Source organism: Adelges cooleyi, unplaced genomic scaffold, assembly GCF_023614345.1.
Source record: "Adelges cooleyi isolate 19-005CV unplaced genomic scaffold, UGA_ACOO_1.1 ACOO_flye_CR_arks_rails_tigmint_CR_PRNA_21, whole genome shotgun sequence".
NCBI classification, from domain to species: Eukaryota; Metazoa; Arthropoda; class Insecta; order Hemiptera; family Adelgidae; genus Adelges; species Adelges cooleyi.
In genome coordinates, this window is record NW_026095871.1 from 13,179,128 (window position 1) to 13,206,467 (window position 27,340).

Below are 27,340 nucleotides of genomic sequence, written 5' to 3' on the forward strand. Positions count from 1 at the left end.
TTTATTTATTTTTACTTATACAACAATTTAAAAGAATACTTTTAAAAAAATACTACTAGGTGGTATACTCTGCTTAGGAGAGTAGTATAGCACATGAAACATGTAAAAATCTAATAAAACGCTCATTTTTGGGTAAATACATTATACAATTATAAATACCATTTGTTGGACTTATACAAACTCTGGTCCCATTTTTTTTTGTTAAACCCTCGCAGTAGCGCGGACCCGAGCAATTTTATAGGAGGGGAAACAACATTAATAAAATAGTGAAAATTTCCGCACACCCTCTTCGGTTGTTTTACAAAACAGCTGTAAATATTTAGTACTACATTCGTTCAAGAAAATTACTATTTTCCTTTTCATCTCAAAATGAAAACAGATAACATTTCATCGACGCCTTGCAACAAGTGACTAAACACAAGTTTTGATAAAAATTTGAACTAAAATAAAATTTGAATTATTTTTTCTAACATTGGACTTGGTTGTCAGGACACGATCCACGCTTTGAAGAAATTCTTATATATTAACTATGGTAGAATGGAAAATGTGTTAACTATTAATACTCTTTCTTAATTTTAAAAAAAGGCAACGAGGAAAGAGGACAGCTCTTCTATCATCCCTCCTGGGAGGCACGCCACAAAGCCCTCTCTCGGATAGTGTCATCAATAAAAAAAATTTGCTTTCATTAAATCGTACCCTAATATATTATAACGGACTTTGGCAGAGGAGTGTTTGAGGATTAAAAAGTATAATTTACTCAACAATTGCGTCCTCTCGCCATCTCGTGTACTTTTCTGAGGAACAATTATATGCTCATTTAATTAAAATAAATAGATGTGGATCTTTAATTCGCTTGCTTTAATCGATGTTTTATGAGTTTTTTTATATTATTTTATTTTATAAACTAAAAACGTACGCGTTGGAACGTCTACGAATTATGATCTGATTAGAGTTTATAGTATATCGTTGTAAAACTCAAATACATAACGTCTATATAGCCGGCCTACCTACCTTCCATATAGGCTACACGCAACACGAACACGGCGTTCTATTGATTTTTCCATATGGATAACCCTAATAGCCTGGGAAGAACTTTATATTATTATGATGATAAACAATAACATAACATTTATTTAAACATGTATAAAACAAAAGATACGCTTATTAATAACATTATTTTTTATCAAATACAAAAGGGATATTGAAAATAAACCCATTAGCTCCCGAAAAGCAAGTGCGGAAATGTTATTCTTAAATTATCAGGTATTATACTCATGCAATAGTAATTAGTACAGGGTCAATTACCTATATCCTGGTGGGGATTCAAAGATAATTCAGATCAAAGGACATTGTTATTGGCGTTGTAAAGAGACGCTCTACTTTATTTTTTGTTTATGTTTTGAGACATAATAATCACTATTGATTTCTTAAAAGCTTAATTAACGGACACAATATTCTTCGATGTGTCTTGTGTCTAATTAATAAGTATTTAGAATATATATAGTCATAACGCTTACCAAACACGCAAGAAAATTATACCAACACAAAAATTAAACAAACAAGGGCAAAAGACAAGATACTGTTTTTTTTAATTAAGATAAGCTTCACCTCATATAACCATTGTATCCGCATTCGTATAAGTCGGTAAACCAATCCGTAACAAAATAACTTTTTTAATCACAGGTGAATGTATCATTTTTTTATGGGTAAAACTCATTGGCGTGATACATAAATTACTCCAATATTTCTAAATTTTATTGCATTAAAGTCGTTTAACCTAATCTAGAAACAGGATAAACAGTATTTTCTAGTCTACAAGGGTTAATTGCCTCATAAATGTTTGATCCGCATGCCAATTAATTGTATACAGTATATAGGTTGGTAAATCAATCCGTAAACTTATGTTTTTTTTTCTAGATCACGAATCTCGTGACACAAGATAAAGTTTAAAGATACATTTATCTGTAATTCCGGAGCCCATTGATAATCAAAAAGTTTTCAATTTTATTTTGACAAAAGAGAAATGTAACCCGACTTCATATAAAATTTATCCGCATAACAAACAATTGGCAAACCAATCCGTAACATAAATTTGTTTATAATCACAAGTAATGGTGCTATAAGAGCATTTTGTACACGGTCGTATGAACCTCATTTACATTATATTGTCTGCATGATTTCTTAAGTAAACCAATCCGTAACTTAATGTTTTTTTTAATCATAGGTAGACATGAATACAGGGGAAAACTTTCGGATCGAAATACAGCCAAAACGTATCAATTCGCCAACAAGTTTTAACCCATAATGTCAATTCAACGAAATTATACTTGAACTTGCCTAAATAATTTTTCACTGTACAGATTTCTTCATATACAATTTATCCGCATGATGTTTAATTGGTAAACCAATCCGTAACAATAAAATTTTATAATCACGAGTTAATCTGTACAATTTTTGTCATAAATTTCTAAATTGAATTGACGTGCCTTGTTTAATTAACATGTATTTAGAATATATATAGTAATAAAGTTTACAAAACACCAAAGAAAATAATATCAACACAAAAATTAAACATAAACGAGGACAAAAGACAAGATAAAGTTTTTTTTTCTTTAATTAAGATGATAATCTTCATATACAATTTTCCGCATGATGTTTAATTGGTAAACCAATCCGTAACAATAAAATTTTATAATCACGAGTTAATCTGTACAATTTTTGTCATAAATTTCTAAATTGAATTGACGTGCCTTGTTTAATTAACATGTATTTAGAATATATAAAGTAATAAAGTTTACAAAACACCAAAGAAAATAATATCAACACAAAAATTAAACATAAACGAGGGCAAAAGACAAGATAAAGTTTTTTTTTCTTTAATTAAGATGATAATCTTCATATACAATTTTCCGCATGATGTTTAATTGGTAAACCAATCCGTAACAAAAAAATTTTATAATCACGAGTTAATCTGTACAATTTTTGTCATAAATTTTTTAATTGACAATATTTGCATTACACAAATAAATATTTAATTTAAATGTCAGCCTCATATAAAATAAGATTATCCGCATAAAAAGATTGGTAAACCAATCCGTAACATTTGTTTTAAAATCATTGGCCCACTGGGAAGTTATTTTGGAATATTTCAAATATTCCAACAAGGAATGTCTTAATTAGGTTAAGTTTATAACAAAGTTAACAACTGCCTTGCGATCAGCTTATTCAAAAAGTAATCCTAGTTGCACTACTGGTTTTATTAAGTGATATTAAACTATATTTTTAGTACATTTTTTCGCATATTTAATTGCTATGAGATGTGAGTGTATCAATACAAAATCTTGATACAACTTAATGTATTTATATACTAAATTAGTACATTGGATAACCGCATTAAAGGGCCAATCTAACATAAATAAGACTGTAACACTGTAATATACTGTAATACTTTTGCCATCCCAGATTGCTATAAATTCCTAGCCCTGTTGATGATAAACAAATGTCATAGACAAATATACTTATCTTGTTTTTTTATACATGTGAATTTGTTTAAAAAGGTACATTATACATCAATAAAAGAGAAGAGCACAGAGGAAACTATTTCTTGGACTTTGGCGTTTATGACAAAATACAGGTATGTATGTGTACACGGGGACTAAAATTTTATATTATTATCATACAAACTATTGCTATAGCATGGAAGGGAGCAATGTTTTACCGATAAAAAAAAAACAAGAACACTGTATTCTATAATATAATCGATTTTAATTTGTTTGGTTTTACACGCTGTTGACACAATCAGCATTAGCTTGTCGACATTTGATGCGGGTTTAGACGCCGATATACTATTAAAATGAACGACGAATCGACAAAATTAAAATGCATTACTAGCCCTCTATAAAAAAAATACATAAAACGCCATTCCACATGGCGCTTGGGAGCAAAAACAAAAAATCGGTGTGTCTGTTTAACACATGTCGTCACGGCTGTCGTAAGCGAGGGCAGTACTCGTGTTTGCCTGCAGTAAACAGACGACTATTACAGCAGTAAAATAATATACATCCTGCCAGATAGTGTAAGGTATAGTTTAAAAAAAAACCGACAAGCCCTTTGGCAGGAGAGAAAAGAGAAAAAGCAAACAACAGGGCGCGATGGCAGTCCTATCTTTTGTTGTCGTTTGACAAACAGAACGCGGTGATTATTAACCTAACGTATTGTTAAGAAAGAATAACATTAGGATAAAAATATAATATAATATTATAGTTATGCGGTACGTAAAATAATTATAATTATTCCGATAATAAACCACTGTATTTTGCTGCTGTTCAAAAATACTAGTGAGAAAAAACGTATCAGCGAAACAAATATTCCAAATCACCAATAAATATTAATACGCGCGTTTAAGTACACACGAGTTCTCGACGGCCGAGATGCGTAAATAAAGATTTATATTATTCATGTTATTGTCTACAAACTGACAGTGCAGGGAAACTACAGTCTACATACATACGTTTAGAGAAATACAACTATTGAACTTATTTAACTGCCTTCTCATTGGATTATTTAAAAATAATATTCTTTAACTAGGTTTATATTTATACTAATTATGAACAATCAATCACTCGACCGCTCTGCAGTCATCGACTCGACTCGCGTAATTCGAGACGACATAAGCATCACTAAGGAAATACAATGTAAATCGAGACAATGATAAAATGTGTTTCAATAACAATATTAGTCTTGTACTAGTTTACTTGAGTGTGGAATAAACAAAGCCAATGGAAAATCATCAGTATCTAAAAGAGACGAGAATATTATCAATACGTTGTTTACTAAATTATATTTTGCCAAACGTTTGAAAATAAAATTGTACACAACAATTGGCGAGTCAATCTTTCAACGATAAGCGTAAAAATAAACATTCATCGCCGGTTAGGTTTTTATTAACGAAGTAGCCCAAAAAAATTCTCATTATATCTGTTATAGGGTTAGCGCGAAAATTCTAGCTAGCAATTGTCAGATAAATGGTTAATAAAGGTAAAAAAATACGACCATTTAATTTATATTTATTTCAAGGCTACGTTTATTATTTTGCCGAGGACAGAAAATCGTAGGACTAGGTTTTCCTAGTCCGTTTAGTCACTATATAAACTGTATTTTGTATAGAAAGAACTGATTCTTATCAGTCATTGCCATCACACAAGATACTAATTACTTAACAAACGTTGATTATACCAGTTAATTTTTAACTCGTGACGAGTCAAAGTGATTATTAATAGGTTTAAATAGCGTTGGCAATACCCGATCTCTATTCCCTAGGGGCTGGCAATCGGGAAAAAATTTAAAATAATAAATGTTTTTATCTGTGTATATATAACAATGCAGGCTAACGAGATTTCATGCTGCAGCGAACGATACACGCCTCGGCGACGGGTATTATTTTTTAAACATAAAATACTACAGAAACGCCCTTAAGTTAGGTACCTTTACCATCCCTTCGACGAACTACGGTTATGTAACAACAACCCTTGGCTGTGTTGCTTCTCCACACAAATATTAAATCTACCGACGAGTTGAACAATACAAAACACGAGGGGAAATAAGGAATTGTGTAACACCAAGACATTATGTTTTCTTCCGAAAAATAAGAAATATTTATATGTATACAACAAATATTAATAAGAATACACAAATATATATATATATATGTTTAATTGTAATCTTTCGTTTCGAGAGAAAAAAACAGGGAAACCGTTAAAACGATATTTTGCAAAAAAGAGATCGTGAATAAGCTATTTTAAACTTTTAACGAGGTAATACAAAGTTATGACATAATAGACTCAACTGACATTGGCCTTAAATGTTGAATTAAATAAAAGTCATATACTAAACCTAGTCACACAACATCCGCCGATGACTCAACGACAACTGCAAAGAGGGTCTTATTGTATACAATATTTCATCGGTTTTTCCACCCCAACTTAACCGTTTATATTATATTAAGGTCTACCGGAAACTACCCGGTCAACTAGGGCTTTAATCTGAAATAACTGTATGTTTAAGTTATTTTATTATGTACCTTAAAAACATCATACCACAATAATTAAAAATTATTGTATTAATGTACATTTCATTAGGTAAAAATTTACGTTACGTGAATATTGGTTTTTTTTTTAAGTATGATACTTTTACGATAAAAAGGAAATCTTCCAATGAGGCAAAACTGACGGGCAAATGGAAATCTAACTTCAACTTTTTGCTATACAGCGTAAACGTAATAAAATAAAAACTAACGTTTTGGAAAACCCGGAATTTGTTTTCTGAGCGAGAACTTTTTATTTCATCAACGCTGCTGGATGCACACGGAGTAAGTACAAAAAAACCGCCAACACTGTAATAAGCAAATTTATGTTTATCATATCAAGTGCTTACTACTCGGTATAGTTATCAAGTACCCGACACCCACGTGTTACCGAATGTAAGGAGACTATTTCCCTGTTCCCCCTCCGCCGTCATCGTGAAATAACACCACGACCCTGGTACAAGTAAGAACCACGGGTCGCAATCTCGCCCAACGGCTTACGTATCTCAAACGGATTATGTGAGGTTAAAATTTACATTATAGATTTTACAATGTATTTGGCGAAAATTATTCTTAAATTCAGCCACTACATTGAGATCTAAGGTCAACAGTTATTTAGGGACCTAACCTAACTGAGTGACCGACTAAAAATCGTCTAGATGCAAATCTAAAGACGATAATAATATATAAAAATCAAATTACTTTAAAAGCGTGTTACAAGATTTTTTTAGGGTTTCTTTGGCTTAGCTTGTTCGCATATGATACTCAGAAGGAAGGAAGGAAGCACTCACAACAAACACAAAGGGAACGAAAGGCAACCAATTGAAACTTTTAGAATGCGTCCTCAACAATAGTAACATTGTGTTTGCACATTGTAAGTGCGCATAAGTACAAATTGTTTTATAACAGTTCGGCAAACACACACTGTGGGTGAGAGCATTTCAGCGAAAAACCCGCTGAATAGAAAACCCCTCAAGGTTTCACCAGCGATACGCAATAATACAAAATTAAAAAATAGATACAGCCGACCAATCGATTTTTCATCCGACTAAACAATTAAAAGTAAATTAGAATAAATCATTATTAAATGACAACAAAACCTCTATCAATAAAGAATGTTTATTTTTGTTATATTTGTATATATACTTAATATTCCAATATTACAAAGAAACAAAAATACTTCCAATGTTGCGATAAGGTACTATATTCAATTCAATCAGATAAAAAACGTACCGCTATCATAGTATTTTTATATAACATATTTTACAAAAAATAAAAGGTAGCTATTTGGCACACTTTTACGACAACAGAAACGAAGACATAAAAACCATAAAATATTTAAATGTCTTTAAATGAGATAAACTTAAATTCCCCTTCTTCAAATTTCTTTTTGCTGAGGGTAATTCTAAGAAGTTGGTAGATTTTTTTATTTTTAATCAAACAAAAACTTATCTGTACAATTCTACCGAAAATCTTAAGTAGTTAAATGTTAAATGCCACAAAAGTTATATAAGTATATTTTAAACATAAAGCTTATAAAATACATAGGTATAATAAAAAGTGAACAAAATTCAGTATTACTCAAACACCACAAATATTTTGGTTTATTTCATCCTAATATTTGGTAAGATTTTAGTATAATAAAAATAATAATGATCCACTAATTTCTCAATTATTTTGAGCTGGAAAAAATGTACAAGCCAAATAAACTAATTGTTTAAATTAAAAAACATGCCAAATATTAAATATAATCTCACAAGAAACATAGATTTAAATAATAATAAACCAATAACAATGAATAAATACAAATGTGTTATTATGAAATCTTTATTTATTTTAGATAAATATTCATAAGACAGTTAAAGCAGGTCAAAATTATAGCAATATTTTTTAACTTCCGGTTAAGGCTATTCATAACAATGGTGTTATACTTATATTTCGGTCTTGACACCTGAAACCTTTTAATATTAAATTTAAAGAAGAAAATATTATCTTATGGATTCATTGATAAATAAGTTACTTATAAGTTATAAATAGAAAAAATAATTATAAACAACTTCTGATTAAAGTCTAACATCTTTTGAGACAGACCGACGTCAGCGGTAATATTGATATCCATTTATCTGACGACTAATTATATTGTTAATATTATTTTTAGCATATTATTATAAAATTAAAACTGTTTAAAAACACCTCTTCCGCCAAAATGTTTTATTGTTTCAGCAAACTTTGCTGGTAATACCTCACACTTAACAGGTAAATAGCTTTTCCGGAAACTATCAATCAACCGAGACTTACCGACACAGTAATTTAGTTAAAAGTTCTAACAAAACAAAACTAAACGAGCTACTGGCAAAGCCCAAAGGTTATAATAACATTTAATAATAACAATATGTAAACACGAAACGCGTATCGCTTAAGTTGTTGACAACCTAACCCATCTAGACTTCTAAAAATAATCGTTCGGCTTACAGAAAAAAAGAGCAGGAAGAGGAGACTTGCACAGCATGTAATATTATTAATATTACTATTTGTAACAACAGAACACGGTCACATTATTTTCGGCGATAACACAGTCAAGAGTTCACCGAAAAGTTATTATACGATAAGATTCGAACACGGCAGGGAATAATATCTTATACCGTTTTCTCAACGGTGCGTGTACTCCGCCTTTTTAGATTCAAAAGCGAAATTCGACAAACGATTTACTACGACCGGACGCAGATGTCCGACCTTTGAACGAACAAACCAAATTAAAAGGGTCTGTGCGTCCCCGTGGAAAAAATGATTTAAGATGATTTCAGGTAAAAACCGTGTGGTGTGTGTGTGTGTGGTCTCTAAACACGAGGACACTCGTTCATTATTATAGGAATAGTGTGTGTTCGTGTGTGTGCGCGAGAGAAAGAGTAGGAGGGAGGTGGTAGTAGACCTGCCGTCGCATATGTATTAGAATCGTTTTATAACCTCAAACAATCGAAATCCTCGTTGCTACACCATATACACTAGGCAAAACACATGGTTACAGTGTTACAGTGATATATTATTTACTTGATAAGGTGTATCGCGGGCAAAACGCGTTAAGGAAAACACAACGAGCGTTTTCGGACGCGTGCAAATCACCGGCGGACAGCAGTTTTCCTAACCTTGAAAAATCAGTCTGAACGCGCGCCAGCGTCCATAGGGAAACACACATGAAGACGGGTGCGTGCGTGCGAGTGCGTGCGCGCGGCCGCGCAGTAGCGAACAAAAGCGGCGGCGACCGGCTAGACAAGAACCGCTGCCGCGCGGACACCACACGGTCGACCACGCCGCCCCGCCGGTTGACATACACGTTTTTTTTTTTTTTTTCTTTCAAAACTCACCATGTCCGTGGTGCTCATGTCTTTCATGGTATTCGACGAGCACGTGTCGAGATGAAATTCTTCTGTTCGAGTATTTTAATAGTAAATTAGTATACTCCGAACGGGTTAAAATCCAATTGTTTCGTTACAAATTACACATCACACACACACACAACACAGAATCCAGCTGACCGATGGCTGTAACAATAACAAATCGAGTTATTGTTGTTATTATTATTATACACTATTTACAAGACGAATACGGAGAGAGCGGTTTTTCGCAACGATCGGCTTGTGCGGGCGCCCGGCCAATCGATAACAACAAACGAAAAACAATGTTATTATTGCAATAACACGGACGGGACGACACGTTTAACGAGCATGCCGACGCAACATTTCGCACGCGAACACGAACACACACTGACGCCCGATGGCCGACGGACCGGACGGACGCCGCCGCCGCCGCCGCCGTAGCGATGCGGCAACCGCTACGGCCGGCTCACTAGCGCTCCTCACGCCGGCACGCACCGCGCCGCGTTAACGCCGCCTAACTCTATTTATCTCAAGTAAAACCGAAATTAATTCTTAACGATGAAATTTAAAAAAAATATATTAGTTTTTGAACAAAAATATTGTTTTTATTTTCTAATACCTTTTACAGTGAATTAAATAAATACATGTTATCAACAAATTGTGTAAAAATTAAAATAATTATTAGCCTTTTTTACGGCTATATAATACGACATTTTTTTGTACACATTACTAAAGGTATTTTTGTGTGTCAACGTATTCTGACTTTTCCAAATGGTCAACGAAATATGTGAAATATATTATTTCTAATTTTTTTAGTTTTTATTTTTGACATAATATATTTTACAATCTGTACAGTGTAATAAGCACAACAAGAAAATTATTAAGCTATTTAAAAAAAAAAAAAAAAGAAAAACAGACAGTGAATAACATGAATAGGGAATCTCACAGTTCAGACTAGGAACAAGATGGAGAAAAAAAAACACTCATTTTAGTAGTTCTTTAGTTTTATAAAATTATCTTTTTGTTTGGCCCGGTTACAAACCCCATCGGACTTCATTAATCAAATATTAAAAGATACCAGCAGCAGTAAGTATTACGAAAAGGGAAAGCGGAGAAGCGTGAGTGAAAAATTGCTACCAACCAGTCGCCATTGGGCTGTTAACATAAAGAAAAAATGCCGCGGCTTAGTTTACGGTCTATAAATGTGATAATGTCTTTAAAAATTGATGTTTTAAAACTGAAAAATGCTCACGCCCTAACACGGTATTGTATACTACAAGAACCTTGTATAATATGATTATTATTATAGAAATCATGACTGTAGCCGTAGGTCGTACACTACCGGGTACGGAACGAATTTTGGGATGTTAAAGCGCAAGCGCGGTGACGACAGGGTAACAATAACAACAGGTAGCCGTCAACACGGTATGCGCCAGGTAAAACGGTGACCTTCTGACTTCGTCGAAGTCGAGACAGATCATCATCGATATTCATGTAATATAATTAATAATTATATACACTGAATATTCAACTACGTTTCACTAACAGTAAAAAAAAAAAACCGCGATTTATTGTTCCCCTGAGCCTAGCAAGTAATTGATATTTACGATTTACCCAAAAAATATGGGTTGTATTGTTTCGGGGCTTTACTATTTACTTAATTTTACTTTAAGATTCTATGAAATACTTATGGAACGTATCTATCATTGATAAATAATAAAATATTAAGCCATTAGTTAAAAAAGGTAAAGGTAAAAAAAAAAAAAGATGAGATCTATAAGCCAAATACAAAAAAACCTCACTAGTCGAAAACACGATAGTGCCGATTTTCGACAATTATTTTGAAAAAAACGAATCGAATACATTACACGCTGTGTGTAACTATACAGATGGTGCCGTCGAATATTATTCTTATGCAAAAGGATAAAATATAATAATGACATCATTGGATAAAAACAATACTATACAGTATACAGAAAAAAAACCGCACTTTTATACAGTAAATTACATTGTCACGACCATACGTAGTAACACAATATTTTTTTCAGCGAATTTTGTCTAGTGTTTCTCTAAAAACACTTACTATTTTATAGTACTTAGTACTCCAGCGGCTGCCGCTCAAAGCTAGATCAACTAGATTAAACAATGTATATAGTATACAATAGTATTGTACATATACAATGTACACAAAGATAAAACGCTACAGCTAAATTAGTCTAGATCTATCCACCGTATGAAATAAGACCTAATAGAGTACGACCAGAATGTCAAAATTGAATGCGAAACCTTGATTAAGTTCTAACATTATGTCTTCGAATCCCAAAAACCTTCATCCGAGTTGTTGTTATACTAAACAAACTTTTACAAATTAACATTTTTAATGTAATTTACGAATTGGTTTTTGACATTATCGTTAGGCACAGTGTTGGGCAAATTTTACAAGCTCTACACCGAGTTTTGAGCTCTTTGGTTCAAGTGCCCACTGTCCTCTAGCTTAGCTTACTTGGGTTATAACTTATAACCACATGCTAAGGTATACCGTATAACCACACACGACTTACAGGCGAGTACATGTTATATAGTCAAAATAAATAAATAGAATTCTAGTTCCTTGCAAACCGTATTTATACTTTAATATTATATTATAAATTATAATATTATTATTGAGGTTGCATCAGAATCGATAATGGCACAATATTCGTGTTTTTTAAACGCGCAAACAAAAAGAAAATACGCGATATTACTGTCGATGACGATCAAGAAACCGCTTTGTGAGCGGTTATTTTGTATAGAAAATAATAATAAAACGTACAAGCAATCGGCCAAGAGACAACATAAACGTTTCCACGAACCAAGTAAACGATCCAGACGGTCTTACTTAATCCAATTTCAAAACATTTCACGGTAGCCTAGACAGACTATTTATTTATGTTGTAAAAAATAAAGAGCGCTTTTCTTTTTAAAAAAAACTACATACGTTATATTACATTGTAATCAATTTTTTTTTTTCGTTGTGCCTTTGTTTTAAATTATGATTATTTTTATTTCATATTTTTAATCTTTAGCATTCATAAAATTATAACCCTCAATAACAGAATAAATGTCTAGTGAAAAGTCTTAAAATATTTCTGAGCTCCATGTTAATTTTTCACCCTAGATTGAATATTTTCCATTGAAATGGTTTTTTAAGAATGAAAATTAGACTGAATGTAATATAGGTAGATTCAGCGTGTACCTATTATATACAAGGTATCCCATGGAATTTGATCATTGTTAGGTTTGGTTCATGCCTATAGTAAAATCCTCGACTAACCCAGGCACGATTTATGCGCACCATAAATTTTTTTTTTGCGTTTTGCTTAAGTAAAACGTTTTTTTAACCAACACCGTACGTTACACGGATCCTTAAACCTTGAGTTGAACAAAATCACGTTTTCACTCGAGTCGAGTGGAACAGCAGTTTTATTGCGCGTTTGTTAAGTAGATAAATGTTGATCTGGCATTGTACCATGATTTTCTTTTTAAAAAAAAAAAAAAACACAAGCGACTCGACGATTTTGGCACACGTCTGTTTTTAACCTTACCTTTGGGTTAAGGTTGCGCCCGAGTTGAAGTTCGAAAATGATGGGAACGAAAAAAGAGAACAACATTCCAAAAATTACTACGGATAGGCCAAATATTATCATGTATTTTTAAATTAGCATGCTTTTTACACTATTGTCTATTTTAGACAGACGTGGTTTAATTAAATAAAAAAGCTACTAAATCCATAATTATTGCTTACCAAACAGAAATAAAAAATTATTAAAAAAAAATTGTAAACAATACACTGCGACCATTGCATATGCTGACCCATTGATATTAACGCACGGCTTGAGTAATATATCGTTAGTAAAATTGTTGGTGTGTTCGAAATACACAAATAATTCAATCTACTTATTTATCGGATCAATGCAATAATAATTATAATATATTGTACTCACTTCTCCATTTCGCATGTGCATGTCCATAACGTGTTGTTGTTGTTGTTGTGTTGACATGATTGCATGGGCTGCGTTATGGGCCATCGATGAACTTGCCATTTCCGCCAGGTGCTGTTGGTAAGGGTGCAAACCCGGTGGTGCTCCGTAAACGTATTGTTCAGGGCCGCCTTCTCCAGACTTGAAAATCATGAAAATATATAAGACAATGTGTTATAACATACAACCAGTCAGGTCAGGTTTACACGATATATTAAGTTCAACTAAAAAAAAAACAAAAACTGATGACAGCAGAGAAATAAACAACGACAGTAATTTGAGTTCACTACTCCGATCGTATTGTAAAAAAAAAACCTTTTAATATTTACTCTGCTACTATTGCAGGTATTTTACCTGACTGACCACAAATACACGGTAAATATTTTAACAGGTTGGATAAACAATATTGTAATTTGTTATACCGTCAGTGATTAAAAGGTTTTTTTATTTTAATTATTTTTTCTCTAAATACTATAAACAAAACAAATTTAAACAAAACCAAAAAATATATATACAAACAAGAAATAAGTTTGAATTTCTATTCTCTATTAACCGCTCGAAAAATTAACGAAATAGCAGAGCACATGAGTAGGTAAATCAAAGATAGGGTAAAAAAGTGCAAAAACAAATTAAAACAGACACACAAGTAAAAATCACACTCATGCTTTCTTCTTCATAACAATATTGTAATTGATTTTTTTTTTTCGCATTATATAATATTTGGTTTTCAACGCTTATTACTATAAACCTTGTAGTTGAAAAAAATTATTCTTATTTAGATTAAATTAACGAAAAAAAATAAATCAAAATGTATAAACATTTATTCTCTTTCTAACTATTAAAGAAATGGTGTCATGTACACATAACTATGCGTATAAGTTGACTATTTTTAGATAAATCTTTATTTTAACAAAAAAAGTTTGAACGTATATTTTAATATAATTTTGGCTGTTGAAGTTTATTTGGAAATTCGATCAAATATATTTGATTCTATAACCGTACTGTTCAGCTTCTAATAGAAATTAAAATATAATAAAATTCGTTTTTGGATCCCTATTTTTTATTTTAAAATCCCTAAAAATAGTGCATCATATTATTTGTAAGTCTATCCAACTTATGTGCAAAAAATATATTATTACGCATGCATAACTCAATTCTCGCCAAAAATATCAAAAAAAAAACCATTAAATTTAGCATATTATTATTTAAAAAAAAATGATTCCAAGAAACTACTATAAAAAGTATTAATTAAAAAAAACATCCAACTAGCTCTAAAGAAAAACCACTCTTAAAGCAATCTGTATCAACTCGTGTCCCTCACTTTAACTATAATCGGTTGTAACTGATATTGTATACCAGGCACTTCGGATAATTGGGGCGGAGGCTGTGACATTTTGGCAGAGAAATATTTCCATTTCTCCTGCATCTTTAACACAAACCACACAGACATTAACATCCATCAAAATTCAAAGATCAAATTTCTCTTTTTTATTGTGATTTCATCACCAAATTAATTACAACTAGTGGTGTGATGAACCCAAAAGTTTTCAGTTTAAACTGAAAACATTTAAAAATGTCTTTGAACTTCGAGTTCACATTTCGAACCAAACTGTAAAAAGAAAGTGTTTAACCCGAACCAAACTTAATAAAAAAAAAAAACCATTTAAGTTATGTAAAAATGAAATAAGCACTAGGTCTCATTAGCTTTTTTAGATTGGTCAAATTATTTTTAATACAAAAAATAGTAGTACTAGTAAGGAAATTGCCTGAAATGTAATATTTCATTTTTTATCAACACTACAGTGTTGCATAAAAATAATTTTTGTAAGAAGCTTAGGTAGGCTGGCATCACAATTTTATTTTGTTTAAATAGCAACCTTTTTTTGTTCTTTTAAAAATATTTAAGCTCATTTCAAAATGCATGTTCTTTTATGCGGTGTTTGTTGTTCTATGCAACTATTTTTTTTTTATTGTCATAAAACAAAATAAAAACATTTTAATTTTCAGTACCTATATCTCGGTACATTGGCTCAAGGGTCGTAAATTTATCTAATCAAACAAAGCACGATAGAATAATCAAAAATATATAGCAAAAGGTCCCTAGAATTTAATTTTTTTTTCTCAAAAAATGTAGTTTAGAATCAACATCATTAATACGTAATTTAGGAACTCTCATCCAGCTAATGATAATTTTGATAACCAGTAAAAACAACATTTTTTCTTTTACAACAAATTGCAACACAAGACCTAGTAATTCTATCTTAAAAATTTTTGCATTTTTTAAGGAAATGTGAATTCTAATACCATATATCGGGTTGATAATATTATTCCGAGTTCACTCATTGAACCTGGAAAACTTTCAGTGTTTAGTTTGGCTTAGTTAGATATCAAATGGTTCGTCACATCACCAATTATAACAGTGTTTAATATTACAATTTACTCACTTGCTCTAAAAAACAATCTTCTGCGTTCGAAGGCCATCGAGGTGGCTGATGTTTCGAAGGTATTGGACCGGACTGCATTCCATATTCTTGAGATTCACCTGTGGCACAGTCAAAAACGTAATTGACAATTGGTTCTTCGTGTACAACTTGCCGCATGACATTGTCGCCACTAGATTCATTTTCGATTATTTGCTGCTGGTGCTCCTATGAAAAAAAAAAATAATAAAGGTAAATTAGGTGTAAACGCCAAATACAGTACACAGCACTTGCTATATTATATTATAATATTATTTTTGTAAGCCCTTACTTGTAAATGATTATTACTGTTGTTCAACACGGTGTTGTTTGTGCTGGAAACAGGTACATTCCCTGCGCCTAACCACTTCATTTGAAATGTTGAAGAACAATCTAGAAAATATAATTTTTAATCAGCAAGTGGAATAAGGTAGATAAAAAATCTATTGGCCACAATAGATGAAAACAAACAACAGAAAATAATAATAATTAAGATTTATAAAAAAAAGGAAGTTCTATTAAAATAGTTTTAACCGAAAGTTTAGTACAAGAAAGCAGAAATTTTAAAAAGTTTTAAAGAATAATCATAATACATTTTTTTTTTTATATATATAATAAATGTTATGGATTATCAAATTGAATCTGAAATGAAACTATTTTTTAACTGAGAATAAAAAGCAAGAAATCCAAACGTGTCAAGTAAGTGTTTAGAATAGATACTTTTTTTTTTATTTAAATTTAATAAAATGTTAGCGCGAATGCTATTTTCCTGTTAAGATTATATAATAAAACCTTATTAGCTTTTTACATAATAGCTTTGTTTGAAATTAGGTCGATAGATAGACTGATTTCCTTTGTATATAAAACAGAAAAATATTGATTGTTATTATACAGCAAAATCTTTTTTAAAATGTTAATTTAAAAAAATGCTTTTAATGTGTTTTAAAGTTCTTTTAATCAAACTTAAAAAAACTGCTTTCGTTTAATTTTTTTAAGGCCTTTGATGGTTGTTGTTAATAGTACTTATTATTCAAGTCAAATACTATGTAATATGGTAAAATTAGCACATGTTCCTAAATTTTTAACACAGTATCTGTGTTACCGCTTGGAATTACGTAATAAAAAATGCTAAGGGTTGAAGACTCCAGATCTCCAAAAATCTCTGCCCCCCTTTGAGTAGTGGTTGGATGACGAAGGGCTTCTGAAAGGTATGTGGCCAAGTTTACAAACAAATTATCTCATAAAAAGAAATTCAAGATAATTAGTGATCTTTCATTACTATTAAAAACGAAAACTATTACATTATATGATGCATGAAAAATAATTCCTTATATAACCGATGAAGTGAATACAAATCTCGTGAAGAAAATTATTAATGTTCAACTTTTCAATAATAAAATTAAAAATAAGAATACTAGTACATATGTTGATACTTCCAACAAAGGAGGTCTTAATTAAATTTTTACAATATTTCATAGCAAAAATTAAATGTTTTTTTTTCAAGATCTAACATAACGTTAATGTAGGAGACACCAGATTATCAAAAGGCCTCAAAAAATGTTTGACAAGACCTGAAGATTTACTCTTTGTAGCCCATTTTAACTATAACTGTGTTTATTACAAGTTATTTTTAAATTGTAATTGGCTTTATGTTACACAAAAAAAAAAAACTACATATTTATCAAAAAAAACTACATATTTGATCGAAAACACTAAGTATGACAAATTTTATAAACCTTAAGTCGTAACAGGTTACTAGTAAAGTTTTTGTTGTAACAACACCTGGGGCCTGGATCCTAAATCCCGTCTGGAGCCCACCGTACAACGCACTCAAAATAGAGATGATAGACCTTTGTGAAACTTAAGAAACGCATCGTAAGAGCCTTGGGTTCATTAGTAAACCATATAGGCCCGACATCAGAGAGTAAACTCTAGTGTATTTATATAGGGGTTATAAGTAGAAAAAAAAACATGAAAGCTAAATTCAACAAAAAAAAACTCACACAATACGATAGCTGATCGTTCAGTGATCGCTTGCGGTCAAATTCGTCGAAAACTCTGTTCGGCGAACAGAGATTGCCGATGATATTTACACGTTTTTGAAAATGTACAATAGTTTGATCAAATTTTTTCAGTCGCGTATCGGTTGTTTTTATCGGTTTAATTCAACAATAATAATGATAATATTAAAAAAAAAAAAAACCGGCGAACATATAGACACACACAATTAATACCAATCGGCTAACAAACGGAACGGAACTTTACAAAATAATATTATAATACAACACTCACACAACAGAAACCTAGAGAAATAAATATAATATACGTATATATAATAGATATATATATATATATATATATATTATATGTATTATGTACAAGAGTATGATTTTGTTTTTTTATTGAGGTATTATTTACAAATTTCGCGGCCTCCTTTGGGAGGTTTTGTCTAACATTAAATTTACATTAGAATTTAGACGAGGACGGGCGACATTGGCGATTCCCTTTTTTTCTTATTTTTCTTTTTCTCTTTTTTATTTTATTTATTCTCCCATGTCGTTTCTCTCTCGCTCCTGCGCACAGTGCACACTGGCCGCCGCAGTTCGAGGTCTCCCGTCTCTCCGCTAGCCGCCACCACTATACCATCGGCGTCCGGCCGCGCGGCCAGAGATAAAACGGGCGGCGGCGGTGGCGGCGGCGCCCACCCGGCGGGCCGTCGGTGGGCGGTCCCACCGTATCACACACCACACGCTCGTTCATTGAACCGTCACATCGATGACAACAACTACGCCATTGTTCGGTCATCGGTGACCTCGACGTATATCAGCACGGGCGTCGGCACTGCGCCGTCAGCTGATGCCTGTGATAACTCGTGTAGGCCGCTGCTGCCGCCGTGGCTGTATTCTGTAAATAACACGGCGAAATTAGTATGACACAAATTTATGCAGAATCATAGTAAATAAACTCGGATACTAAGAAATTCCATAATAGTAAATAGGGTATGGTCAGTGATGTATTCTAACAAAAGTTCATCTATACATTTAAACAAACACACTGGTAAAATATTCGCCTAGTCGCTCACGACGGACAGTGTGTAAAGAATACCACACTGGCGCACATATACGTCATGGACAGAATGCCAAGTAGTTTTACTTTCGTGAATAACACTCGCTTTCGTTTATCACACTCTATGAATAGGTAATAAATCTATTGATGCGACATTCGTCAAAATTAAAGAAACCCGACAGTTCATCTAATAGTCCTACACCTATGTTCCAGCAGTGCGAAAACCTCAGGATGAGCCAGTGCAAATTTTTGTAATTCAGAGTAAAATTCAAAGAGAGTGGTTTTCTATAGATAACAAACACGCGAGCACACGCCATCTTCCAGAATTGTATAAAAGACAAAACCCTAATTCGGTGCGTTATTCTGTTTTGCCAAGTTGAAAACCAATCGTTTTTTGGCGCGTTATTCTTCATTCGTACACATTTTCATTGCCGTACAGACCACAGATTAAATAAAACGGAAAATTAAAATATGGTTAATTTATTCTGTGTATAGACCACGGCCGTCCCACCTACGTTTAAAGATAAATGATAATTATCTTAAAATAATGTCATGGTCCCCCGTCCGACCGCGATGAAAACGGACCGTGTTCATAGAATATAATAACAGATTATTATCTATGACCGCGTTCCGTCGTCGCGGTGATAACAATATTGTTACCGGTATTCTGGTCGTTCGTCTGCACCATCCGCGGTTACCGACAGTGTTCTTCTTCTTATCACAGTCGCATGTGGTAGCTCGTGAACTTGTTAATCGGCATTCGTCAATTGCAATTTGCGTTCAAGATTCTACGTGCGTTTCTACTATCTCGGTAGATTTTCCACGAATCTGTTGTTATTTTGCGAACCTCAACGTCGGTTACTTCAAAAATCTGTTCTCGTTTTCGCCTAAAAAACTCATAATATTTACTAAGTGCCCATAAAAAAATCAATAGAAAAAAACCACATGAATACAATACTTATACACGAACGGCTGTGGTGATTATTCGGTCGACTTCCATTCACTGCGGATTCTGTAATTTATACTCAGGTTAGTCTTTATTTTTGTTAATTATATTTAACCAAACGTCTACAATGTCGATGTTTATATTTTGGGCTTTAATGCACTTTACCACCCCACGCCCACGCCCAGCGACGCACGTCTACCCGCGGCCGCCGTGTACATCATTCTGTAGGGAGTTGCTTTATTTAATTACGAGTTTTTTTAATTAAAACTATATTGACGAAATCGATTTCGATGCTGGAAAAATACTTTCTTCATTTCGAATAACGTATTACAATGAAATTCCTTATTACAATATTATTTAACTAAAGACATTTTAGAATAATACAATATATAACACAAATTTACCCCTCCACCTCTTCCAAAAAAGAGTGTCCAATATAGTAATTTGTTATGAAAAATTACCTCCAAATAAAACCATAATTAGTAGAACGAACGCCCGCTATGTCGAGAGCGGCGATCGTCGAATGATGTACCAGGCGGCCGCGGGTAGACATGTGGCGCTGGGCACGCACGTATGTCGTCGATATTGGCGATCTTTAAACGTCTGTAACTTCATAACTAAGCGTTTCCGCAAATTTTTTTTTGCACCATCGTTTTCAGAATTGAAAACGAATCGATTGAATAAAAAAAACGAAATTCGGGTGTGGGGTGATAAAGTGCATTTGTTCCAAATTTTGTTAGATACTTACAACTTTCAATAATATAACATTAGATTTTTTACTTTAGAGAGCAGAACTTTTTTTTCTTCAGTTAGTCGTTTAAATTACATAAGAAGTGGTCAGATTCAAAATGGTTTAAGTACTTTTGGCAGCAGTGTGCAACGCCTGTTGTCAAGAGTGGCCTTGTTTATTAGGTAGATATTGTTTAATGAAAAGGAGCAGTTTCCCTCTCTGTGATACATTTTTTTAGGAAACCTCTTCCTTAGACGCAGGAATGAGCCGCTTATACTTTATTCCAAACAGAAAAGGTCTTCCTGATAAAATATATTGTACAATAATAAACTTATCAAAAAAAAATTATACTTATACCATTTTAGTTCTCATCAGTTAATAAATACCTAAATTTAATATCAAATTGTAATTACCGATTGTTGACTAAAATGTTTTTTCTCTTACTTAACCATATTCTTCTTACTGTTCTTGAGATCAACCTGAGTGGTTGTAATTTATATTTTTCTCTGTACCTCTTAATATCCACATTCTTTTGTTTGTCAGTAATACACCTATATTGCAAGCATTTAAAACATAAATTATGATTATTATGTGATTAAATAGCTGTTGAATTAGGTGTAGCTAGTATTTTCAAAGTATAAATGTTTACCGGGAACAAGTGTAACTGGCGGACTAACACTAAACAACAACTATCTTATCATTTATTTGCGTCACAAGAATTTGTCAAATTATCCAGACAATAGAAAAATTCTATCTAATACAAACGCATGTAAATTTCTAGGGATTTTAGCGTTTGGAATAATTTCATTAGCTCGCTTTTTTTTCATAAGTAGCCTGACATATACTATTACAAATTATTTAATTCCTTACTAATATTTTCTATATTAAATCCCTGTATCCATTAGTTCCCTTTTTGACGCTACACTTATGTCTTATGACACATTTTTAACTTCAATGTTTACTTATACTCTAGTGTTTTCCGTTAAGTCTTAATGACAGTCTCAAAGTTTCTTAATTATAATTGTTAATGTTCCAACAAGAGTAAATTTTTTATGACAATATATATAAATACATATTGTTATTTAATTTTATCAACCTGTTCGATTAGTTTATTTGTATGAATTAATTAATTTGAAAAAAAAATACTAAACTAGGTTGTCTGATATAACCAGCCCAAATACTGATAATTTCATTTCTAACTAAATCTTACTCGCACTTTCATGCGAATAATGTTTTTGATGTAATCTTTTACATTTTCCATGATATATTAGTACATTTAATATACAAAAATTGATGATTTTAGCCAATGCTAAATAAATGAAATTTGGATAAACCCTACGTAGACTAAACTTTAGTTGTTTTTGTATGAGGCCAAATTTAATACATATTAATGTAGTTAAAAATATTGTTTTGTTTTTCAGTTAATCAATTTGTGTATGGAAAATTAATATACTTTAAAAACAATTTTAACTAATTGTAAAACTGAGAGATAAACTATTTGATAAATAGTTAAAATATCTAGACTATAATTGGATGGATGTATACTTAATGAACTTAATGAAAAATTACAATTTTAGTAAGTTATTATTTTACAGTCTGTTCGTTAAATATCTATTTAGTATGGTTTAACCTGATTAAGGTATTTTTACCTCTGTAATTTCACTTCAATTGAAAATTATATTACTGCTCAATTTACTTTAATAATAATAACAATCTTTATTTATAATGATTATAAAAAATGACTATGTTTTTCTTTGTCAAAGGGTTCTTTTCAGGACCAAAAACAGTTCTTTTCAGAACTAAAAACATTGAAAACACTCGTTAAATGGAACAACTTTTTTCTTTTTCTTTAATGTTTTTTTCTATGTGGTTTAATCATAATTTTTCCTTTAAATTTACCTCAGAGGCCTTGGTTCATTAGTTGTATATTGGAAGAAAATAAAAAATACATGCATCTAAAAACGTCACTTATGCAACCCAATTTATTATAATTTATAACACCTGACTTCTACTGTGTATAATTTTTTATGTTAAATTTTAACTACCGGTTTATACATTTTATAAGTTATTAGTAAAAGTTATTCCATTTAATAAGTTTTCCAACTCAGCAAATTTATAGTTTGAATGGTGTTATGCAAAAAATAAACTATTACACTCGTGTTTTAAAAGTTTAATATTTACAAATGGTTTTCGCCGACATTTATTCAAAGGGAAAACCCTCGAAAACCAAAATGCTGGCGTATGAGTTATTGGTGTTATAGAAAATTAAAAAAACTTAAAACATCTCCATCGATTTTTAAATTTGGTTACTATAACCGAGTAGAAATGATTTATTGTAATAAATATTTTTAGCTATGTTATGAATTTCTAAATATGAATTTTATTTTTTAATCTACATATTTAACAAAGGTTTATGAAACTAAGTTTACCATGCCAAAATCTGTGAAACTCTGTCCACACTACCGATCGTATGTGAAAAAACAAACCGTTGGCAGGTTCATTTGCCTATGCTCTTGTAGCGATTTTGTGTGAACGTACTTTCGCTTTGATGGTTAACATTCGGCCTATAGTGTGGACGGTTTTTAATGGACACATGAAGCGACACCTTATAACACCAACGATAATTCAAAGTGCCAAATATGGACTACTGAAATCTTATTTGTTACTGTTTTAGAGTGGTTAGTTTTTTGCATAATGCTGTTCTTTTATATAAACATCAGGAAACAATTTTAGGGATGGAAGCTAGTTGCATTGAAGATTATTTGGTTATAAGCGACATTTTTCATAGTTTCTGTGAAACAAAAATATATTTCATTTAATGTTATTATATTATATTAACATTATGAATATTATAGGTACAAAAAACTTAACAGAAGTTAAATTTTTTATTTTATTAAACCTAATAATTAAAGTATTTTTTTTTTCTTTCTTCATGTCTGATAAGTGTTTAAAATTAAATTTCACGCTTATACCATGTAAACTTTTAATCATTAATCATAAGGTATAATGTAACTGGTTCCGTGCAATTTGTTTTTTCATAAATTTTATTTATGCTCAAAACAGCACGTCCATCCTTGAAATTTAACGGTAAGTATAATTTCATAGCACTGGTCAACAATGGTTTTGTCATGGAATTGAATAGTAACGATACATTGAAATTATTTTTTTTCACCCATTTTATATCTTGATTTTTAAAGATATTGACATGTCAATTTTTTTACTAAATGCTATTTAAATTAGGACGAGTGAATCTGCAATGATTGCTTTTTTCAATAAAATCTACTACTAGAATAAAAACTGACCATTTAAGTTATTTCATAAGTGTTATAAATATTAAATACATGTTATTGAAACATATTAAGAATTGGTATTATAATTCCATGACAGAACTTAATAATTGATTAAAAATATTCTTGTGTTATTTTATTTTTATTTCTTTGTCAATTTATACAGTAGAAATTATATAACTATGAAACTACAGCCTTCCTGCTGCTTTGATATCATTAAAAACAATTTCCATTCTATACTAAGTATAATTTTATTTTCATCATTTTTCAGTGATAGTTTTTAGAGTGAAATTCGTGAGATAAGAATATGGCAAGAACTGCGACAAAAAAGAAATCTCCCAAGAAAAAGCCAAAGAGCAACCAAAACATTAGGCCAAAACGTATTACGCGTTCGGCTGCACGTTCCGAAGCTGCTAATACGCTCACCAAGCTTATTGCTTTAAACAATTTGCCTAAAATCAGCTTAGAGACTATAAATCAACCAGGCATGACATCGCATTCCAATTCTTCCAACCACGTCGATCCTAAAAATTTCTATTTTACGACAAAAAAAGAAGATTTTCCTAATAATACATTGTCATATTCTAGAGGTACTAGTAGTTTTTCCGATAACGAAATAATAGAAATTCCAGACGAATCGTTTCCCGAGAGGGCTGATCAAAATGCCACAAAAAAAAATACAACTTCTTCAAACTTACTCGGTTCCCCAGTTGATGACATTGAAGTAATCGAGATTCTCGACACTCAAGTTTTTTCAAACAAACCAATCGAGGTGATCGTCTTAAGTGACACTAGCGATGAGGAATGCACTTCAGATGCAACGCCGATAGCTCAACAACCTCGACTTCGAGAAATCGAAAAACCACCAATTACCAGACGACCGATACATGAACGACTCGGTTCTCTAATTAATCCTAGTAAACCAATTATAAAACCCTACCAGAGTCCTTTGCGTCATATTAAGAAGCCAATAGGAGGAAATAACGATCGGTCAGCAATTTTTTTGTCCGACAATAACATTGCAGTTAACGACCCAAGTGGAAACCATACAAAACTACAATCGCAGTGGCAACCACTCTTACCTCAAGTGAACACCGTATCTACCTCCAACAGGAAACTTCGACCAATAATTATTGACGGCCTAAACATTGGATTTTCGTAATTAAATATTTCCTTCACATAATACATTATTTATTGCGTAAAAATTGATTACCTATTTTAAACTGTGCTTTTGTTTTGAACTATTTGTCTTGTGGTATCCAATTGTTATATGTTTTTATAAAAATTTAGACATGGATCTGGAGTGTTTTCGGCAAAAGGCATCGACTTGTGTGTGTCATTTTTTGTCGAACGGAAACATAAAGATATTACGGTGTTCATACCACAACATCGACAAGGAGCGCTCGGAACAGAAACACATACTATTCTGACTGCGTTACACAAACGAGGATTCATTTGCTTTACCCCGAGCCGAAAAGTCGACAATGTCCGTATGACGTGTTACGATGACCGGTAACCACAGTTTAATCTGTTACTATTGCAATCCTTTAAGATATTTATAACTGTTATAAGTTTTATAAAAAAAATTAACTTTATGAAAGATTTTTAATATTTTAAATTAACTTTTGTTTGCAAGAAATGGCCAATTAATATTGTTTTGTAAAATATTAACGTTACTCATTCTTTTTTTCTAGGATCATGCTTAAATACGCTTTCGACGTTGGGGGTGTAGTGGTTTCGAATGACAACTACAGAGATTTGTATAACGAAGGTCAAGAGTTCAAAGAAATTATAGAACACAGGTAAAATAAACATGATCTCGTGGGTTTTCTGGATAACCGATATTAGGACGAATTTCAGTAAATTATTTTTAACTTAAAAAGTTAATAAAACTAATATTTTACACTGAACCGTTTAAACAAAAAAAGAATTTAAGTAATCTGTATTCTCACTTTTATTAACGAGGAAACTCATTAAATCTACCTACACTATTATATAACACTATACTCACATTTATTGTCTATAAAATTATTTTTTATATTATTATTTACCCATCTATAGTTTCTCATTAAATCATTGTTTTGAAAGTGATCAAATACTTTCAGTTATAATATATCCAGGACATCCGTGACCTCCCAAACATCACTGTCCTGCCTTTTTTTAATTTATATTTATTTTAATCTCAATGTAATTTAATTTGCATGTATTTTTTAGACATATTATGGTTACGTTTGTCAGAGATACAATAATTGTTCCTGACGACCAGTACAACCGTAAAGGAGCAATTCGATTACTCTCCGACATCTTGTGCTATCCTCCAGAAACATAAAACATCTTCGGTTACAGAATTGAAAGTACTCAAATCGCTATTTACAACTGTACATTTTATATGATTCCAATATTGTGATTGTATTTATATTTTTATTTTAATGTGCAACTTTATTTATGTTTGTACTTAAAATTAAAGAAAGAGTTAACATAGCTGTTCACAAACAAAATTATAATAAATAATTAAAAATGTATAGGTAAATTATACATTTATTTTGTTCTCGAATCAAGACTGATTATTATGTATGTTAATTTATTAAACATTAAGCTGTATAATTACATGTTAAATTTAATTGTTATGTACATAGACTTATTCAATTATCATTTTCGACAAATTCTTATTAAAATTATTACATGATAACACTTGAAAATATATTTTTTTTTTTATCAAGTAGGTAATAGGTATATACTGACAATATACCTCAGTCGCAGGTTTTCTTTTTTTAAATATTTTGTCTGCCGTTATACAATCTACGATCAAATACCCAACGATTTAGACTTTAGTTACTTTTACGGTGAACCTATGATAGTAATCTATAGTTTTTGACACTTAAAACTGTTTAATGATTTATCGGCCAATTTGGCGTAGTAAAAATTGTATTAAAGAAAAACCCAAAAAAATAAGGTAAAATTTCTCAGTTTTACCGTATTAAATTTCAAGGTTGCTTACGTGTGAATATTTTCATCGTATTGCTGATTTCGATATTTTCAAATAACATTTCCTACTACTTACTTAAAACCAACACAATATAAAACCGTTTACGTAATATACGGTTATACGTACAGTTACGTACAACGGTAACGTATATTGGAGATGAAGTACAAATCGCTAAAGCACCAAACTGCAATTATACCGAATTATTTTACAAGCATTTAGTTCAACTGGTATTTAAATAACCCTCGCCTATACCAATATTGTATATTTTACTATTAGCTATACTTGCATCGAAGCGCAATTATAATAATCCCTAAAAATCTGCGATCCTGTCAACCCCGATGCGTTGGTTTTTATGTATTTATTTATAAGCGCTATATTTACCTACAACTGT

The 27,340-nt window shown here is 31.6% G+C and overlaps 2 protein-coding genes across 8 annotated transcripts in view; one reads left to right on the top strand and one right to left on the bottom strand.

Annotated features, from left to right (window-relative positions):
* The window catches only part of LOC126834616 (maternal protein pumilio-like), a 104,055-nt gene extending 85,643 nt beyond the window's left edge, over positions 1 to 18,412 (bottom strand). For 2 of the 6 annotated variants that reach the window (XM_050566683.1, XM_050566681.1), the window contains exons 1-5: positions 17,938 to 18,412; positions 16,227 to 16,327; positions 15,920 to 16,123; positions 14,797 to 14,901; positions 13,440 to 13,616 (exon numbers count right to left, since the gene is read on the bottom strand). In XM_050566683.1, coding sequence (XP_050422640.1) covers positions 13,440 to 13,616; positions 14,797 to 14,901; positions 15,920 to 16,123; positions 16,227 to 16,307 — 567 coding nt within the window. In that variant the 5' untranslated portion in view covers positions 16,308 to 16,327; positions 17,938 to 18,412. Of the gene's footprint in view, positions 1 to 9,444; positions 9,857 to 13,439; positions 13,617 to 14,796; positions 14,902 to 15,919; positions 16,124 to 16,226; positions 16,328 to 17,937 lie in introns of those variants that run through there. The other 4 variants (XM_050566680.1, XM_050566679.1, XM_050566682.1 and 1 more) reach the window with 3 other exon arrangements.
* A 1,298-nt stretch (positions 18,413 to 19,710) lies between these two features.
* On the top strand, positions 19,711 to 26,590 carry LOC126834618 (probable ribonuclease ZC3H12C). 2 transcript variants are annotated; one of them, XM_050566686.1, is made up of 6 exons: positions 19,711 to 20,029; positions 22,098 to 22,252; positions 24,235 to 25,121; positions 25,254 to 25,475; positions 25,658 to 25,765; positions 26,178 to 26,590. In XM_050566686.1, the coding sequence occupies exons 3-6, from the start codon at positions 24,271 to 24,273 to the stop codon at positions 26,290 to 26,292; spliced, it is 1,296 nt and encodes a 431-aa protein (XP_050422643.1). In that variant the 5' UTR covers positions 19,711 to 20,029; positions 22,098 to 22,252; positions 24,235 to 24,270; the 3' UTR covers positions 26,293 to 26,590. The 2 variants fall into 2 exon arrangements, with proteins under 2 accessions (XP_050422643.1, XP_050422646.1); XM_050566689.1 differs by lacking the exon at positions 22,098 to 22,252.
* Positions 26,591 to 27,340: the final 750 nt, after the last annotated feature.